Source organism: Dendropsophus ebraccatus, chromosome 7 (genome assembly GCF_027789765.1).
Source record: "Dendropsophus ebraccatus isolate aDenEbr1 chromosome 7, aDenEbr1.pat, whole genome shotgun sequence".
Taxonomy (NCBI): Eukaryota; Metazoa; Chordata; class Amphibia; order Anura; family Hylidae; genus Dendropsophus; species Dendropsophus ebraccatus.
This window is the reverse complement of record NC_091460.1, coordinates 29,571,464-29,591,830: the sequence shown is the minus strand read 5'-3', so window position 1 is coordinate 29,591,830 and position 20,367 is coordinate 29,571,464. Positions and strand designations below refer to the sequence as shown.

Below are 20,367 nucleotides of genomic sequence, written 5' to 3'. Positions count from 1 at the left end.
GCATACGATGGGCCCGTCTAGTTTTCGCATCGGTAGCCCCGATCTGCATGGGTTCCTCCGGAGGTGGTAACGGGGAAGGAGGAGGTTTAGAAGGAGACAGAAAAGAGGTAAGGGTTTTACAGAGTTCAACGATTCCTTTCTCCCTACGTCTGTCCCGCGTACGACGATCCACCCTGATGGCTAACGTCATGGTCTCTTCTAACGTTTCAGGGGGAGGATAAGCTACCAACCAGTCCTTTAGCTGCTCAGATAGGCCCACCCGAAACTGATAGCGCAGAGCAGAGTCGTTCCAACCGGATGGGATACACCACTGGCGGAACTCTGCGCAATAGTCCTCAACTGGCCTTTTACCTTGTTTTAAAGATGTCAATTGTCGCTCGGCTACAGCAGTCCTGTCAGGGTCGTCATACAATAATCCCAAAGCTGAAAAGAAATAATCAACCGAGGTTAACTCTATGGCGTTGGGAGGAAGAGAAAATGCCCACTCCTGTGGTGGCCCCTGCAACAGTGACATGATAATCCCCACTCTTTGGGACTCGTCCCCTGAGGAGCGGGGACGTAGTCGAAAGAACAGTCTGCACCCCTCTCTGAAGGTCCGGAAATTCCTTCTATCGCCCTTAAATTTTTCTGGGAGTTGTACCGGTGGTTCAGGGGGGGAAGGGGTGGTCATAGTAACTTGTCGGGGAGCAGCCTCCTGCTCCTGAACCCGTTCAGCAAGGCTCTGTACCATTGAGTTTAGGTTCTGCATTTGCTCCAACAATGCTTTCATAGGATCCATAATAGAAATCCTGGTGCACGTCACGAAACTGTACAGGCTGGCTATTCTGTCACGATCGGCAGGTGAAGACAAGACACTCGACAGTGGGCCCTAAATCTGACCCCACCCACTGTCACCTGCCTACTTGCCTCAGTCGACCCTAGGCGGTCGCGGACAACCACGAAGACAATCCCTATACTGTATACGTGCAGAACATAAAACGCAGACAGACAGACAAACAAAATGCGGAGAGTCAACTAGCCGAGTCAGGAACCAAACGAGCAACGCAGTACAAAATCAGAACCGAGCGGAGAGTCAGGGGACAGGCAAAAGGTCAGAATCCAGGCAAGACAAAATGGAAAAGGAAAGATAGGGCAGAATACAAGGGACTGGGGAGCTGGGATCAGAAACAACTAATAGCCAGCGATTAGAGGCTGACACTGAAAACACTTTATACTGGATCAGGAGCCCGGACCAAAGACTGATTGGTCCGGCCTCCTGAATCCAGACACATAGCAGCTGGTGCGCTGCAGGCTGAGTGGCAGAGAGATCCGTCACTCAGCCTGAGCTCAACAGCAATCAGCTGCTTGGCCGGGCGACGTACACTAACGCGAGACCCGCGGCTTCCCTGGTTACTAGAGACGCCGTCGGGTCTCCGTGACGTTACCCGGCTCGGCCGAGGAGGGCGGCGCTGCGCTCCAGTCGGACCAGACGACGCTGGAGCGCGGTCAGGTAAGTTACTGACAGCTGCATTGAGAATTCTGCTTATTCTGCTCATACCTCCTGAATATAATGCAGCTTTGCTTTTGATTGCCGTATAATACTTAAAGCACAGTGTAAGAAGTAAAGCAGTGTTTTAAGGCGGCATATATACTTCACCTGAGTAAGGAGAGACAAACTACAGACTTAGGCCATGTTCACACGTAGTATAACACTGGCTGTTCTGTGACCCGACTGGGTGCATAGAGACTGGTGCTGGAGAAGCAGCCATGTGCATAGAGACTGGTGCAGGAGAAGCAGCCATGTGCATAGAGACTGGTGCAGGAGAAGCAGCCATGTGCATAGAGACTGGTGCAGGAGAAGCATCTGTGTGCATAGAGACTGGTGGAGGAGAAGCAGCTGTGTGCATAGAGACTGGTGCAGGAGAAGCAGCTGTGTGCATAGAGACTGGTGGAGGAGAAGCAGCTGTGTGCATAGAGACTGGTGCAGGAGAAGCAGCTGTGTGCATAGAGACTGGTGCAGGAGAAGCAGCTGTGTGCATAAAGACTGGTGGAGGAGAAGCAGCTGTGTGCATAGAGACTGGTGCAGGAGAAGCAGCTGTGTGCATAGAGACTGGTGCAGGAGAAGCAGCTGTGTGCATAGAGACTGGTGCAGGAGAAGCAGCTGTGTGCATAGAGACTGGTGGAGGAGAAGCAGCTGTGTGCATAGAGACTGGTGCAGGGGAAGCAGCCATGTGCATAGAGACTGGTGGAGGAGAAGCAGCTGTGTGCATAGAGACTGGTGCAGGAGAAGCAGCTGTGTGCATAAAGACTGGTGGAGGAGAAGCAGCTGTGTGCATAGAGACTGGTGCAGGAGAAGCAGCTGTGTGCATAGAGACTGGTGGAGGAGAAGCAGCTGTGTGCATAGAGACTGGTGCAGGAGAAGCAGCTGTGTGCATAGAGACTGGTGCAGGAGAAGCAGCTGTGTGCATAAAGACTGGTGGAGGAGAAGCAGCTGTGTGCATAGAGACTGGTGCAGGAGAAGCAGCTGTGTACATAGAGACTGGTGCAGGAGAAGCAGCTGTGTGCATAAAGACTGGTGGAGGAGAAGCAGCTGTGTGCATAGAGACTGGTGCAGGAGAAGCAGCTGTGTGCATAGAGGCTGGTGGAGGAGAAGCAGCTGTGTGCATAGAGACTGGTGCAGGAGAAGCAGCTGTGTGCATAAAGACTGGTGGAGGAGAAGCAGCTGTGTGCATAGAGACTGGTGCAGGAGAAGCAGCTGTGTGCATAGAGGCTGGTGGAGGAGAAGCAGCTGTGTGCATAGAGACTGGTGCAGGAGAAGCAGCTGTGTGCATATAGACTGGTGCAGGAGAAGCAGCTGTGTGCATAGAGACTGGTGCAGGAGAAGCAGCCATGTGCATAGAGACTGGTGCAGGAGAAGCAGCCGTGTGCATAGAGACTGGTGGAGGAGAAGCAGCCGTGTGCATAGAGACTGGTGCAGGAGAAGCAGCCGTGTGCATAAAGAATGGTGGAGGAGAAGCAGCTGTGTGCATAGAGACTGGTGCAGGAGAAGCAGCTGTGTGCATAGAGACTGGTGGAGGAGAAGCAGCTGTGTGCATAGAGACTGGTGCAGGAGAAGCAGCTGTGTACATAGAGACTGGTGCAGGAGAAGCAGCTGTGTGCATAAAGACTGGTGGAGGAGAAGCAGCTGTGTGCATAGAGACTGGTGCAGGAGAAGCAGCTGTGTGCATAGAGACTGGTGCAGGAGAAGCAGCTGTGTGCATAAAGACTGGTGGAGGAGAAGCAGCTGTGTGCATAGAGACTGGTGCAGGAGAAGCAGCTGTGTGCATAGAGGCTGGTGGAGGAGAAGCAGCTGTGTGCATAGAGACTGGTGCAGGAGAAGCAGCTGTGTGCATATAGACTGGTGCAGGAGAAGCAGCTGTGTGCATAGAGACTGGTGCAGGAGAAGCAGCTGTGTGCATAGAGACTGGTGCAGGAGAAGCAGCTGTGTGCATAGAGGCTGGTGGAGGAGAAGCAGCTGTGTGCATAGAGACTGGTGCAGGAGAAGCAGCTGTGTGCATAGAGACTGGTGCAGGAGAAGCAGCTGTGTGCATAGAGACTGGTGCAGGAGAAGCAGCTGTGTGCATAGAGACTGGTGTTTTCTTTGAGTGATGGCAACACTTTAAACTCATTGCCTGACAGTACACTGCAGAATTTAAAAAAAACGTCATTGTTATAAGCTCTAGAGTCCCTATGACAACACTGAAAGAGCGGGGAAACAAGAAGCTTTGTCATGGGGTCATGTTTCTAAAATACTGCTCACTGTTTTCTACAGGAGAAGCTGAACACCTACGTAAGGAATCAGGGCAACAGGAAAACAGTGATGGATTTCTATCTAGATCTGAGCAGAAGTGACAACTGGGTGAGCCATTTTATCGATGCTCTCGAGCACTGCGAACATAAGGAACTGGCGGAAAGGTTCAAAAAGGTTTATTCATCTTTTCAGCTTCCAAAATGTAAGTAATATTTTGTGTAGGCCGCGTGTATACAGTAACTGAGCAGGGCACGTTCCTTTCTCCACCCAACCCAATTAGCTTTCATAGGAGAAAACAGCAGCTGCGGAGCTCCCCCATAGACACACACTGATCAGCCACAACTTTATGGGGGGATTTACAAAGCTTACGGCAGAGGCGTACGCCAGGGAAAAGGTGCGGATTTGCCCCTTCTCCCTGGCGTACGCCCCGCTCGCTCGATGGGCGGGCTGGGGGGAGCTTGGGGGGGGGGGCTGATAAGGCGGGGAGGAGGCGTGACCTTCTCCCGCGCCTCATTTATCATGATTTACGCCTGCTTGCATCGGGTCCCTCTGAGACAATTGCACTAGAGGAACGGGGGAGTAAAGGGGAACATCGCCTCTGCAGGGGCCGCATTTAACATTTTTCTTTGCTTTGAGCTGGCATAGTTTTCACTTTGTTCACACAGAGGGGCTTTGGTGTGCACAGGATTTGTGTAGAGACATTGTGCCTCTACCTAAATCCTGTCAGCCTCTGCGCTGCGGGGACATTGTCAAACCTAGTGCAAAAAATTTTGGATTTATTAAATGTGACACGTACCTCCTACCTAACCTAGCTCAGTGCCCCCATAGTGTTTCAGTGTCCCCTCAGGGTCTCAGTGTCTCTATAGTGTCTCAGTGTCCCCCATAGTGTCTCAGTGTCCCCCATAGTGTCTCAGTGACCCCCATAGTATCTTAGTGTCCCCCATAGTGTCTCAGTGTCCCTTATAGTGTCTCAGTGTCCCCCATAGTATCTGTGTCCACATAGTGTCTCAGTGTCCCCATAGTGTCTCAGTGTCCCCATAGTGTCTCAGTGTCCCCCATAGTATCTGTGTCCACATAGTGTCTCAGTGTCCCCCATAGTGTCTCAGTGTCCCCATAGTGTCTCAGTGTCCCCCATAGTGTCTCAGTGTCTCTATAGTGTCTCAGTGTCCCCATAGTGTCTCAGTGTCCCCCATAGTGTCTCAGTGTCCCCATAGTGTCTCAGTGTCCCCCATAGTGTCTCAGTGTCCCCCATAGTATCTGTGTCCACATAGTGTCTCAGTGTCCCCATAGTGTCTCAGTGTCCCCATAGTGTCTCAGTGTCCCCCATAGTATCTGTGTCCACATAGTGTCTCAGTGTCCCCCATAGTGTCTCAGTGTCCCCATAGTGTCTCAGTGTCCCCCATAGTGTCTCAGAGTCCCCATAGTGTCTAAGTGTCCCCCATAGTGTCTCAGTGTCCCCATAGTGTCTCAGTGTCCCCATAGTGTCTCAGTGTCCCCCATAGTGTCTCAGTGTCCCCCATAGTGTCTCAGTGTCCCCCATAGTGTCTCAGTGCCCCCATAGTGTCTCAGTGTCCCGTATAGTGTCTCAGTGTCCCCCATAGTGTCTCAGAGTCCCCATAGTGTCTCAGTGTCCCCCATAGTGTCTCAGTGTCCCCCATAGTGTCTCAGTGTCCCCCATAGTATATCAGTGTCCCCCATAGTGTCTCAGTGTCCCCATAGTGTCTCAGTGTCCCCATAGTGTCTCAGTGTCCCCATAGTGTCTCAGTGCCCCCATAGTGTCTCAGTGTCCCTTATAGTGTCTCAGTGTCCCCCATAGTATCTCAGTGTTCCCCATAGTATCTCAGTGTCCCCCATAGTGTCTCAGTGTCCCCCATAGTGTCTCAGTGTCTCCCATAGTGTCTCAGTGTCCCCCATAGTGTCTCAGTGTCCCCCATAGTGTCTCAGTGTCCCCCATAGTATATCAGTGTCCCCATAGTGTCTCAGTGTCTCCATAGTGTCTCAGTGTCCCCCATAGTGTCTCAGTGTCCCCCATAGTATATCAGTGTCCCCATAGTGTCTCAGTGTCTCCATAGTGTCTCAGTGTCCCCCATAGTGTCTCAGTGTCCCCCATAGTGTCTCAGTGTCTCCATAGTGTCTCAGTGCCCCCCAAAGTGTCTCAGTGTCCCCATAGTGTTTCAGTGTCCCCCATAGTGTCTCAGTGTCCCCCATAGTGTCTGTGTCCCCCATAGTGTCTCAGTGTCTCCATAGTGTCTCAGTGTCCCTTATAGTGTCTCAGTGTCCCCCATAGTATCTCAGTGTTCTCCATAGTATCTCAGTGTCCCCCATAGTGTCTCAGTGTCCCCCATAGTGTCTCAGTGTCTCCATAGTATCTCAGTGTCCCCCATAGTGTCTCAGTGTCCCCATAGTGTCTCAGTGTCCCCCATAGTGTCTCAGTGTCCCCCATAGTATATCAGTGTCCCCATAGTGTCTCAGTGTCTCCATAGTGTCTAAGTGTCCCCCATAGTGTCTCAGTGTCCCCATAGTGTCTCAGTGTCCCCATAGTGTCTCAGTGTCCCCCATAGTGTCTCAGTGTCCCCCATAGTGTCTCAGTGTCCCCCATAGTGTCTCAGTGCCCCCATAGTGTCTCAGTGTCCCGTATAGTGTCTCAGTGTCCCCCATAGTGTCTCAGTGTCCCCCATAGTGTCTCAGAGTCCCCATAGTGTGTCCCCATAGTGTGTTAGTGCCCCCATAGTGTGTTAGTGCCCCCATAGTGTCACAGTGTCCCCACAGTGCCTTAGTTCCCCCATAGTATCTCAGTGTCCCCTCAGGGTCTCAGTGTCCCCATAGTGTCTCAGTGTCCCCATAGTGTCTCAGTGTCCCCCATAGTGTCTCAGTGCCCCCCATAGTATCTCAGTGTCCCCCATAGTGTCTCAGTGTCCCCATAGTATCTCAGTGTCCCCCATAGTGTCTCAGTGCTCCCCATAGTATCTCAGTGTCCCCCATAGTGTCTCAGTGTCCCCATAGTATCTCAGTTTCCCCATAGTGTCTCAGTGTCCCCTCAGGGTCTCAGTGTCTCTATAGTGTCTCAGTGTCCCCCATAGTGTCTCAGTGTCCCCCATAGTGTCTCAGTGTCCCCCATAGTGTCTCAGTGCCCCCCATAGTATCTTATTGTCCCCCATAGTGTCTCAGTGTCCCCATAGTGTCTCAGTGTCCCCCATAGTATCTGTGTCCACATAGTGTCTCAGTGTCCCCATAGTGTCTCAGTGTCCCCCATAGTGTCTCAGTGTCCCTTATAGTGTCTCAGTGTCCCCCATAGTATCTGTGTCCACATAGTGTCTCAGTGTCCCCCATAGTGTCTCAGTGTCCCCCATAGTGTCTCAGTGTCCCCCATAGTGTCTCAGTGTCCCCCATAGTGTCTCAGTGTCTCCCATAGTATTTCAGTGTCTCCATAGTGTGTCAGTGTCCCCATAGTGTCTCAGTGTCCCTTATAGTGTCTCAGTGTCTCTATAGTGTCTCAGTGTCCCCCATAGTATCTCAGTGTTCCCCATAGTATCTCAGTGTCCCCCATAGTGTCTCAGTGTCCCCCATAGTGTCTGTGTCCCCATAGTGTCTCAGTGTCCCCCATAGTGTCTCAGTGTCCCCCATAGTGTCTGTGTCCCCATAGTGTCTCAGTGTCCCCCATAGTGTCTCAGTGTCCCCCATAGTGTCTCAGTGTCCCCCATAGTGTCTCAGTGTCCCCCATAGTATCTCAGTGTTCCCCATAGTGTCTCAGTGTCCCCCATAGTGTCTCAGTGTCCCCATAGTGTCTCAGTGTCCCCATAGTGTCTCAGTGTCCCCCATAGTGTCTCAGTGTCCCCATAGTGTCTCAGTGTCCCTTATAGTGTCTCAGTGTATCCCACAGTGTCTCAGTGTCTCAGTGTCCCCCATAGTGTCTCAGTGTCCCCCATAGTGTCTCAGTGTCCCCATAGTGTGTTAGTGCCCCCATAGTGTCTCAGTGTCCCCATAGTGTGTTAGTGCCCCCATAGTGTCTCAGTGTCCCCATAGTGCCTTAGTGCCCCCATAGTATTTCAGTGTCCCCTCAGGGTCTCAGTGTCCCCATAGTGTCTCAGTGTCCCCCATAGTGTCTCAGTGTCCCCCATAGTGTCTCAGTGTCCCATAGTATCTCAGTGTTCCCCATAGTGTCTCAGTGTCCCCCATAGTGTCTCAGTGTCCCCATAATGTCTCAGTGTCCCCATAGTGTCTCAGTGTCCCCCATAGTGTCTCAGTGTCCCCATAGTGTCTCAGCGTCCCTTATAGTGTCTCAGTGTATCCCACAGTGTCTCAGTGTCTCAGTGTCCCCCATAGTGTCTCAGTGTCCCCCATAGTGTCTCAGTGTCCCCATAGTGTGTTAGTGCCCCCATAGTGTCTCAGTGTCCCCATAGTGTGTTAGTGCCCCCATAGTGTCTCAGTGTCCCCATAGTGTGTTAGTGCCCCCATAGTGTCTCAGTGTCCCCATAGTGCCTTAGTGCCCCCATAGTATTTCAGTGTCCCCTCAGGGTCTCAGTGTCCCCATAGTGTCTCAGTGTCCCCCATAGTGTCTCAGTGTCCCCCATAGTGTCTCAGTGTCCCATAGTGTCTCAGTGTCCCCATAGTGTCTCAGTGTCCCTTATAGTGTCTCAGTGTATCCCACAGTGTCTCAGTGTCTCAGTGTCCCCCATAGTGTCTCAGTGTCCCCCATAGTGTCTCAGTGTCCCCATAGTGTGTTAGTGCCCCCATAGTGTCTCAGTGTCCCTATAGTGTGTTAGTGCCCCCATAGTGTCTCAGTGTCCCCATAGTGCCTTAGTGCCCCCATAGTATTTCAGTGTCCCCTCAGGGTCTCAGTGTCCCCATAGTGTCTCAGTGTCCCCCATAGTGTCTCAGTGTCCCCCATAGTGTCTCAGTGTCCCATAGTGTCTTAGTGTCCCCATAGTGCCTTAGTGCCCCCATAGTATCTCAGTGTCCCCTCAGGGTCTCAGTGTCCCCATAGTGTCTCAGTGTCTCCATAGTGTCTCAGTGTCCCCCATAGTGTCTCAGTGTCCCCCATAGTGTCTCAATTTCCCCTCAGGGTCTCAGTGTCCCCATAGTATATCAGTGTCCCCATAGTGTCTCAGTGTCCCCCATAGTGTCTCAGTGTCCCCCATAGTGTCTCAGTGTCTCCATAGTGTCTCAGTGTCCCCATAGTGTCTTAGTGCCCCCATAGTGTCTTAGTGCCCCCATAGTGTCTCAAAGTCCCCATAGTGTCTCAGTGTCCCCTCAGGGTCTCAGTGTCCCCCATAGTATCTCAGTGTCCCCCATAGTGTCTCAGTGTCCCCATAGTATCTCAGTGTCTCCATAGTGTCTCAGTGTCCCCATAGTGTCTTAATGCCCCCATAGTGTCTCAAAGTCCCCATAGTGTCTCAGTGTCCCCATAGTGTCTCAGTGTCCCCTCAGGGTCTCAGTGTCCCCATAGTGTCTCAGTGTCCCCATAGTGTCTCAGTGTCCCCTCAGGGTCTCAGTGTCCCCATAGTGTCTTAGTGCCCCCATAGTGTCTCAAAGTCCCCATACGGGTTGGCTTTTTACCTGCATTAACCTGTATATGTGTGTCTGTAATCTCACAACGAGGGCACTAATGACTGACATAGAAGCAATTCTAAAGTAATTAACATTAATAGTGCTAAAATGGATTAACCCTATATATATGGTATGTTTGCAGTTCCGCAGTCTTCTCCTAGTTCCCTCCCGCCATCAATCAATCATCACAACCGGCAAACACCTCAGAAAAATCCTGAACATTATTACATCAGCCTCCCTGGACAAACATCCCCAATAAAGATAGCCATGGCGCAAGGTCCTGCAATACCTTTTCAAAGGCCCAAACAGGTCCAACCTGAGCAGCAGATGGCCCACAGCTCACCGTCCCACCCAAGCCATGGGTTTGGAAGCCTTTCTCCATTACCACAGGACCCACCTGCTCCACCCAGAACCCCGATCTCCCACAATGCTTCAGCACCAATACAGTCAGACAGAAAAACATCAGAAGATGATGCCAGAAATCCAGTCCCTGAAACAACTCCATGTCAGGCCGCACCCTCAGGGCGCGATGGTGAGGTAGGTTCTTCTACATCCCACTTTCTTAAGAGTGTATGACTGCAAACTTCTGGTTCTCTGTACTCGCTATATACAGTGACGTGGTGCAAAAGGGTATGGATGACAAAGGGTATGGTGCTGCAATAAGAACCAGCAGAACCCGTGGTTGTTAGGGAGAGGGGGCTGGTGAAGACTTTGCATTGGGTAGATAAGCTCCACATATGTCTCTGATTGCATAGAATGATCTATATGGTTAGAATTTGTTTATGGCCTAGGATCCATATAGACCCAAAGCAGAGAGACGATGACAAACGTTCACATATACTATGTCAATGTTTTGAAGAAAGAGTCTTCAATACCAGAAGTTCCAAACAGTGTTCCTGATCCATTACCTAGAGGTTGTTCATCACCAAACTTGAAAGGGCCCCATCAAGAGGTGTCCATCAGAACATCACCTGAAGAAGGGTCTCCAGCAAAGGTCGGTCTACTTAACGATAAATATCATTGAGGAATATATCCTGGCCATTAAGTAGTAACACCAATTCTGATCTTTCCACAAAGCTTCCAGAGCCTGACACTACTCCTTCTTATAGTCCTTCCACAAGCAGTGATCGAGGGGCTGACAACTGGAGAAGTCAACGGGAGCCTGACAAGGTGAGGAAGTGGGGTGACGCATTTCTGTCCCAGGCTGAGCATTTCCTTATATACTGGTGTTAGTGGTTAGACTGGTCCACCAGAAGATCTTGACTACAACAGGTCATGTAAGGTCCCCCTACTCAGAAGCCAACCTTTTTAATGCCAAATTGTGACATTCTGTCTTTCAATCCTGTCTACGACATGTCTAGTTATTGTTCTCTATGGTAATTCTTAAGGTGTTTTATTGTAGAATCAGCTTCCGGAAAAAGACCCTGCTTATATGACTGTTAACTCTGGACAGAAGGTCCAGCCGCCAGCCATCCGCAATGTGAGAACCTGATACATAAGATGACTAGACCTAGACCTAAGGAGATGCATACACAAGTTTTATGTTATATTATATATGTTATATTCATATAGGCAGCAATCCGTCCAGATCAGCCTGGGTCAGCATTAGACACTCGTTCAGTAAGGCCAAAGGTTGTTGGTGGAGTCCAGCACAATGGACAGTCTGCATATCAGGCGGTGAGTTTGTGTTCCGCACATGTCAGCATTGAATCCACCATACTGGCTCCTGACATCATTTAGCAATGGAGTCTGGTCTGTGGTCTCATTATTGATTTTCCTCATTCATTTTCTGTGGTCTGATAAAATAAGGGGTCAGGTCTGATCTCTGGTTATTTAGGGGGTCTTATGTCAGATCTGAAATAATTTAGTGGGGTGCCCTAAAATCCGAAGCAATTCAGGGGTCTGATTAATTTAGGATTACTGTCAAGGATCAGCAATAATTGTGATCTAAACTTATTCCGGTAATATTACCATGAAGGTTGAGAATGTTCCGGACAGGAGTGCAGCAAAGTCCCGTCCTGTAAACCGAAGATCTGCTCAAGAGGAACCGAACAGGGAATGGCCACTGAACCAATGGGTGAGAAACGATATTATACAATAGACAGACAGACAGGTAGGTGATAGATGGATAGATAGATAGATAGATAGATACATACATACATACATACATAGGAGAGATATAGATAGATAGATACATAGGAGAGATATAGATAGGAGATAGATAGATAGATAGATAGATAGATAGATAGATAGATAGATAGATAGGAGATAGATAGATAGATAGATAGATAGATAGATAGATAGATAGGAGATAGATAGATAGATAGATAGATAGATAGATAGGAGATAGAAAGATGTTAGACAGAAGATAAATATAAAGAAGATAAAAATCATGTTCCAAAACACAAGGCCAAGAGACACTTGGAAAATTGACAAACGTAAGAAATATCCCAACATGTTTCATGGTAAGCAGAGTTCATCAGAGAACATAAAGAAACAAACGATTATGGGAAAGTATGGAAAGACGTATGGCTATCTAATCCAGGGTGATGGTCTGATACCTTATGCCCCTATTCCACAAGTCGTTTAGTCCTCGCTCCCCGCTCGCTGCCGCCGCTATTCAACGCGGCTGCAGCGAGAGGGTGAGTGCAGGAGGGGCGGCGGGGAGCTGCCCGGGGGATCGCTGATCGTCTGGGCAGCCCATAGGATATAGCAGCGTCTGCTGCCGATGCTCCTATTCAACGGAGCGACGGCAGCAGATCGCTGCTATATCAGTCGCTTGTTTTTCAACATGTTGAAAAACAAGCGACTGCAACGATCAGCCGACATGAACGATGTCGGCTGATCGTTGCACTCTATTCCACCGGACGATTATCGTCTGTAGAGGCCGATATCGGCCGAATACGAACGATAATCGTTCCGTGGAATAGGGCCTTTAGATGTAGATGGTGCAAGATATTTCTTCTTCATTAAAGACAGCTTGCTTGTAGAGGTCTGTCTTTAATGACAGACTGACAGACCTCTACAAGCTGGTTTGGTTTGGAGGGTCAAGTCTGGCTTTTGATTAGTTTAGCGGGTTTAGTCTGGGATCTGCTAAATTCAGGGGGTTTGGTCTGGGGACTGATTGATGTAGAATTTTTATCAGTGATAAAGTGCTCAGTGACCGTAAGGAAGGAATTTGATCTAAAATCATTCTGGTGATATTTTGATGAAGGTCGACAGGAGTCCAGCAATGAACCGTCCTGTAATCCAAGATACTGCTCAACAGGAACCAAACAGGGAATGGCCACCGAACCAACAGGTAAGAAACAACAGCGAAATAGATAAAATATTATATAGATAGATAGACAGACAGACAGATAGATAGGAGATATATAGACAGACAGATAGGAGATATATAATAGATAGAGAGAAAGATAGGAGATAGATAGATAGATAGATAGATAGATAGATAGATAGATAGATAGGAGATATATAATAGATAGATAGAAGATAGATAGATAGGAGATAGATAGATAGATAGATAGATAGATAGATAGATAGATAGATAGATAGAGAGAGATAGATAGATAGATAGATAGATAGATAGATAGATAGATAGATAGATAGAGATAGATAGATAGATAGATAGATAGATAGATAGATAGATAGATAGAAGATATATAATTGATAGATAGGAGATAGATAGACAGACAGAGACAGATAGGCGTTAGATCGCCACAAATCTACTGTCACTTTCCTGTTTCATCTGAGGCCGCCTGCTTGTAGAGATCTGATAAATTAGGGTCTGGCTTGTGTCTGACACATTTAGGGTGTCTCATCAGAGGTCTTATCTATTTAGGTTTTTTTGGGTGGGATCGGATGAATTAAGAGGGTCTGATGTAAGTCTGATGAATGTAGGGGGTCTTGTCTGTGTCTTATATATTCAAGGATTTAAATGAGTTTTGTGGTCTGCTCTGGTGTAAATGAATGTAAGATTCTTGTACGGGGTCAATAGTGAAGTGCTCAGTGACTGTTAAAAAGGAACCTGATGTAAACTCATTCTGGTAATATTGTAATGAAGGTCGACAACGTTCCAGACAGGAATCCAGCAACGAACCGTTCTGTAATCCAAGACACTCCTCAACAGGAACCGCACAGGGAATGGTCACCGAACCCACAGGTGAGAAACTATATTGTCGGATAAGTCAGTGTTTCCCAACCTTAGTTTTCTCCCTGTAGGTAGGACCACCCTGAAGGTTAAGTTGCCCCTTGTTTTTTCTATCCACCATCACTGTAGTTGGATAAATTTGTCTGTAGAGCTCCAAAAGCTGATCCCAACTCTAAGTACACAATGGTCCTGCTGCTATACAGCTGCTTTTCCTTAGCAGTTATCTGACATCTTGAGATCCAGGAGATGAAACATTCGTGCTGTTGGATGACCTTGGCAAAATCAGATCCAACAAAAGGAGTTAACCACGCTGGTCTTCTTTAATAGTATTCATTAACCTTTAGCTTTCACATTCTTGTAGCACACGGCTAACCCAACCACTGAAGGCCCAAATATGTTATTTGCTTCCCCATGAGCTGAGCTTCATCTGCCATAAGTTATCTGAAAACCAAGGCTGAGAAAGAGCGAGCTTCTCCTCACATCTGGAGATGTGCGGGGGAGAGAGAGACAATACTGCAGCAAGGTCATTGAAGGCTCAGTACAAAACAATATATTTCTTATACTAATAATAACCCATTGTTATTCCGCCCAGACACAGAACTGCACTTTATCTCTTCATTTTAAGGGTTACAATATACAGCTCTGTGGCCGGTTATGCCAAAAACTAAAAGATACCCAGCAAATGCTTTACATACTGTATAGAATATTTTAAAGACTATAAAATCTGGTTCAAAAATGTGTGTGTACCTATAGTCCAAGAAGTCAAGGCAAATAATGGCACAGGACCCCCCCCCCCCTGACAGCTTAATTTCCTTGTGATATACTAAGACATCATGGCGGCTTAGGAGGAGTATAGACCGGGCTGAGCATACTTCATACACTGTGTCAATTATGTTAAACAGAAGTGGAGGTGGAGATAACCGATTTGGGCTGTTTAACCCCCTAGATGCTGTGGTCAATAGTGTCCATGGCATCTAGGTGGTTAGGCAAAAGGGGAAAACTTGATAACCAATGTGAGTGTGGGGTGCCACTGCACTGGTAAGGGAGCTAGGGGCCAAGTAAAGGCTCCTAGGGCTGCCATGATTGTACTCCACCCCCTGCCATAGTGTAATAGGAGATCAGTAAAACTAAAGTATACTGCAATATTTAGTTAATAATTAGCGTTGCGGTGTACTATACAAGCAGTTATGTGTTCAGATCCCACAGAAGGACTCATATATCATTATCAGTGTCAACAAGGAAAATGTTATGGCTCTTAGATGGCGAGGAAGAAAAAAAGGTAACATAAAAACTAAAAATCGCCAAGGGATCAAGAAAACAAGGGAGGCAGAAGTTATTCCCTCTCCCACCTAAGACCACCAGGGTTGCTGTCATTATTACTACCTTCAACATCCAGGGTACTTCCATATTATGTTTTATCTTTTACTAAATTAATTAATAGGATTTTTATGTTTAGCGTATTGCATTTACGTAAAGTTTTGGTTTTGTTCCTCCAGGTTTCTTCAGGATCATCTTGCCGACCATTGGGCAACACTAATGATGATGAAGAGTACAATTTAGGTAAACCAGGAGTACTGATGTCTACTCCAGAATCTGCATATGCCCCCAACTTAGGAGCATTATCAGAAATGTCTCATATTTCTGAATTACAAATAAGTGACTGTACAGAGGCGGATAAATCAAGTAATGCGGGAGGTCGGTCTTCTAGTTCCAGCACAGAGGATCCACCTCCACCTGTAGACACTTCCAACAACCGGAGCCTGCCGATAAGAAACAGAAGGAGTCCAGAAGAGAACGACTTCATGTTTGACTCGAGGTCCAGCCCAGGACGTAACAGGCAACTCAGTGATCCCTCGTCCACACAGGCGGAGGAGAATACTTTTGACAGTAGAGATGTCAATCACTTTAGACTTCAATACAACGAGAGACCAGAAGAGAACCTCATGGACATCAATGACTCTCTGAGGAACAGACCAAGGAAATCTCCAAATACTAGTGAGTCAAATGATCAAAATAGGCAGCAAGAGTATAGCAAAAAGACTGAAGGAAGAGATTATGAAAGGAAGGTCTTGGTCACCATCACTGTTGCCTCTCTTTGTCTTTCTTTATACCTCCTATGGAAGAGTAGAAACAACTAGAAGCATCAGGCCACCAAATCTAAACACCTACAAAGAAGCTGCTATGTGTGTGCATATATGTAAATGTTCCACGAGTTACAGATGAAGCATCTATCATGTGAGAAGAACTTTAGTGGATTTTCAGTCATGTTTTCTACAATCAGCATCTGTCTTTACTGAAAAAAGATGAAAACACATAGTCCTGAACCTTTCCTCCCTACCACTTTCTTAATGGTTGGAATATCTTCCTACAAATTAGATTGTTGGCGCTTCTTGGCAGCTTTCATCAACGTCTACGTAAAGTGTTTGTCCTCTATAATTAATGGTAAATAATACAATCGTATGTTTTACTTTGAAAAATACCCATAGGCCATACAATTGACTTCAAAGGATGTACCAAAAACTATCCATATATTCTTTTCTAATCTTCCCACGACTGGATGAACGTTGAGTGTAGACCTTACATGGAGTCCAATGACACAAAGACACGTCTTCTTGAGTCCTTTTAGTGATATTAAATATTATGTCCATTACAAATGCAGGTATATACACGTGGACATTATGTATTTGTTGCCTGTGGTCAAGATGAACTTGGACGGTTCTTACTTCACCTCAGAGAACCTAAACATAATACGGAAAGCGTGATCGGTGGAGGTCTCCGCGGTGGGGGTCATACTTGAGGAGGTTTGATGACCAGAGAAGTCTGATTTTTCATCAATACGTTATGTTTTTGGTGTTAATGTGAATGACTCTCAGTATGTATTCCCATTGTGTAAAGTGACGGGACATTGGAAAGATATTGTGTGATCCTGAGAATACCAGGGACACTGCTGTGATTTAGAGCTTCATCCCCATCTATGTTCTCCATACACTCCAAGGAGGACATTTATGAAGACCAGCATACTTGTACGTCTCTCTTATATTAGGCCCCATCCCCAATTGTCCTGCCGGATTTATTATGTGCCTCTTAGTGAAACCAGCCTGACCTGCACCTGCCTTAGGGTCCTATTACACAGAGCGATTTTTAACGACGAACGACTAACGATAAACTATCGCAAACAAGATTGTTTATTGTTAACCTGAAATCTTTCACCATATTACACAGAACGATGGTCGTTAGTTACGATCGTTACTACGATCGTTATTGCGATCGTTACTACGATCATTTACTCCTTCTGATTCCAGCAAAACAATGAACCAAGTGCAATTACACTGAACGATTAGTGAAAAAATGCGGGACTTGAGCGAATGAACGTGGAATTACACCGAACGATTAGCGAATGATTAACGATAACTTTAGGTTCAGATCTAAATCAACGATCAACGACTTACGATTTTTCAATCGTTGCCTGCAATTACACAGAACGATTATCGCTTGAATTCGAACAATATAACGATTTTTCGCACGTTAATCGTCCCGTGTAATAGGGCCCTTACAGCGTGCGCAGATATCTGCACCTGCTCCTGAGGAGATGTAGATTTTTGCCATGATTTACGCCTGCAAGCAGGTTACTCCTCCTCTCCGCCTTGCTGCACCCCCACCCGCCCACCCATCGGGTTAGAGGGGCATACGGCTGGCATAGGCCAGGGAGAAGGGGCGAATCTGTGCCTTCTCCCTGGTCTTCATAAATGTCCCCCTAGGTGTATAACACTTTTAGTCTGAACATCTACATGCCTTAGGTTTTATCTTATGTGTTTATATCGTTTTTAATAACCTGCTTCTTCCCAATAAAATGTTCACTATAATCTGCTGAACCGAACCTTATTACTACTGCTTATCACTACTGAGCATTTGCTGCCGTCAGTCCAGCACCGGAAGTCAGAATAATGCAACTTCTTTGTGTAGCGTGACCTCCTGGATGTAGCTTAACGTCTGACCCATTAAAGAGCCTTAGAGACACCTCTAACTCCCAGACTGAAAATATGCAAGTCTCTATCATGTACAACCTGTGTTGATCCTGTTGTGATGATCAATGACTTTAGTTGAGCTGTATTTTCTAACAGAGTCTATGGTAGTCTGTAATCCACCTCCCCTCTCACCAGGAGCTCAGGCTGCAGCTCTTCTTGTTCAGGTTGGCTGCTGAGCACGAGCACAAGCTCACCAGGAGGACATACAGCAGCTGATAAGTACCGGAGGACTGGAGATTTTTTAATAGAAGTGAATTACAAATCTCTGGCATATTCTGTCACCAGTTGATTAAATTTTTTTTGTGAACTTCCCCTTTAAGATGTATTATATACAGCATGACTGACCATAACCTTATGTTATGTTATTCTGGTCAATGTCTCAAGATGTAACCTTTGAGAAGCTTGGTGTTCTGTTCCTCAATTTCTATGACTTCCCTATTCCCCTATTTTCTGGTAGTAAAAAATAGCAGTTACTGGAAAGATATAGTATGACCTACATGTGTCCTGATGTCAGACCCTCTAACAGAATATACACCGTGGTATACACACTATAGTGGTGGGGGCCCCTGGGCAACTGATAATACTGTAATCCTCTATATAACAGTCATACAGTTACTATGTAATACTAGTATACAAGGAGCAAATATTATCACCAGTCATATTACCATCATATAGTTACTGACCAAATCCAGTATAGCAGAGGTATATTACCCATAATACCAGAGTACAAGGCACTGACACATGACTGGCACATGATTACACATGATTGGCACTGACACATGACTGGCACATGATTACACATGACTGACACATGATTATCCATGATTGGCACATGATTATCCATGATTGGCGCATGATTACACGTGATTGGCACATGATTTCACATGAATGGCACATGATTACACGTAATTGGCACATGATTACACATGACTGGCACATGATTACACATGACTGGCACATGATTACACATGACTGACACATGATTATCCATGATTGGCACATGATTATCCATGATTGGCACATGATTACACATGACTGGCACGTGATTAATCATGATTGGTACATGATTAACCATGATTGGCACATGATTATCCATGATTGGCACATGATTACCCATGACTGGCACATGATTACACATGACTGGTGCACACGATTACCCATGACTGGCACATGATTACACGTGATTGGCACATGATTACACATAACTGGTTTATGATTACACATGACGGGTACATGATTGCACATGATTGGCACATGACGGGTACATGATTACACATGACTTGCACATGATTTCCCATGACTGGTAGATGGCTACACATGATTGGTACATAATTACACATAAAGGGTTCATGATTACACGTGATTGGCTCATGATTACACATGACAGGTACATGATTACACATGATTGGCACATGATTACACAGGACTGGTTTATGATTACACATGACGGGTACATGATTGCACATGATTGGCGCATGACTGGCACATGATTATCCATGAATGGCACATCATTAGCTCTGACTGCTACATGATTACACATGACTGGCACATGATTAGCTATGACTGGTACATGATTACACATGACTGGCACATGATTACACGTGATTGGCACATGATTACACATGACGGGTACATGATTACCCATGACTGGTACATGATTACCCATGACTGGCACATGATTAGCTATGACTGGCACATGATTAGCTATGACTGGTACATGATTACACATGACTGGCACATGATTACACATGACTGGCACAGGATTTCACATGACTGGCACATAAGCTATGACTGGCGGCAGCAGGCTGTGTGTGTGCTATGGCTGCAGCAGACTGCGTGTGTGTGCGCCGTGGGCCGGGGTAGCTGCTAGGTGGTGGTGGCAGATAGGTGGGTGTAGGTCACTTGGGCACTTGTAACAGTAGCCAGGAATGGTGTTGGAACCCACACCTGGGCACACGGGCACTGCACCCGACAAGGAAAAGGATAGCCCAAGTGTAGGTTTAGGAACAGGTGCTGCAGCAAAAATAGGACAAACTTAACCAAAAGAACTGCGTCACCTAGAATCTTCAGTGCAATACAGGTTAAGGCAACAATACACAGGTGCAGCAGAGATGAGAGTTGAGAAGTGTAGAGAAGTTGAGGCAGAAGTAGGGACCGTCTTGCCCAGGGCCTTGTCCAGATTAGCTATGTACTCTGCCAGGGAGGAGTAGTAGACAGGTAGAAGAAAGAAAGAGGTTGTTGTCTGACCGCTGGGTAGTACGAGCCCCAGGCCTTACAACTGGGTGAAGCAGACTTTCCAAGACTTATCAGAATAGCCGGGCACAGTCAGGAAGATACGTCAGCACAATGGCTATTTGTCTTGTTGGGGGGGGGCAGTTCCTAGCTGTGGTAACAGCCCTGAGAACTCAGGAGAAGGGTCCATGGCGTGGACAAGGGTTCCCTCAGAGGACGGCTACCCCTTCTGTAGGTTTAGCACTGCATACTGGGGCGGATCTCTCAGTCGCAGGAGAGCGGGCAGCTGCGTCTTAGTCCCTCCGCACCAGCTGACAGAAGGCTGAACACCGCAATCCACTAAGAGCCCCCACCAGGAACTGACCTCCCTTTCAGAGGGGTACCTAAGCTCTCCAGTGATTGGTGGGGTTGTGGTTGTACAGGAGAAAGAAGTGTAATACATGGAAAAGAGAGGGAAGCACATCTGCAACTGTGATAGGATAGAACAGCACATATGACACAAAATAGTTAACCTGTTACATCTTCAATTGTGCTCATAAGAAACATAAGAATAAAGCAGAGACTGACATCTAGTGAGGAAAACACATAGCTATACTCCTTCATCCCCTCCTAGTGCCATACCTGACAGAGACATTTTACCCAGG

General features: G+C 47.0%; 1 protein-coding gene across 1 annotated transcript in view; it reads left to right on the top strand.

Annotated features, from left to right (window-relative positions):
• The window catches only part of LOC138797276 (mitochondrial antiviral-signaling protein-like), a 29,283-nt gene extending 11,954 nt beyond the window's left edge, over nucleotides 1-17,329 (top strand). Inside the window, exons 3-12 of the mRNA XM_069977204.1 lie at nucleotides 3,791-3,971; nucleotides 9,459-9,853; nucleotides 10,176-10,310; nucleotides 10,394-10,486; nucleotides 10,719-10,796; nucleotides 10,889-10,993; nucleotides 11,295-11,393; nucleotides 12,531-12,617; nucleotides 13,380-13,478; nucleotides 14,963-17,329. Coding sequence (XP_069833305.1) covers nucleotides 3,791-3,971; nucleotides 9,459-9,853; nucleotides 10,176-10,310; nucleotides 10,394-10,486; nucleotides 10,719-10,796; nucleotides 10,889-10,993; nucleotides 11,295-11,393; nucleotides 12,531-12,617; nucleotides 13,380-13,478; nucleotides 14,963-15,604 — 1,914 coding nt within the window. The 3' untranslated portion in view covers nucleotides 15,605-17,329. The remainder of the gene's footprint in view (nucleotides 1-3,790; nucleotides 3,972-9,458; nucleotides 9,854-10,175; nucleotides 10,311-10,393; nucleotides 10,487-10,718; nucleotides 10,797-10,888; nucleotides 10,994-11,294; nucleotides 11,394-12,530; nucleotides 12,618-13,379; nucleotides 13,479-14,962) is intronic.
• Nucleotides 17,330-20,367: the final 3,038 nt, after the last annotated feature.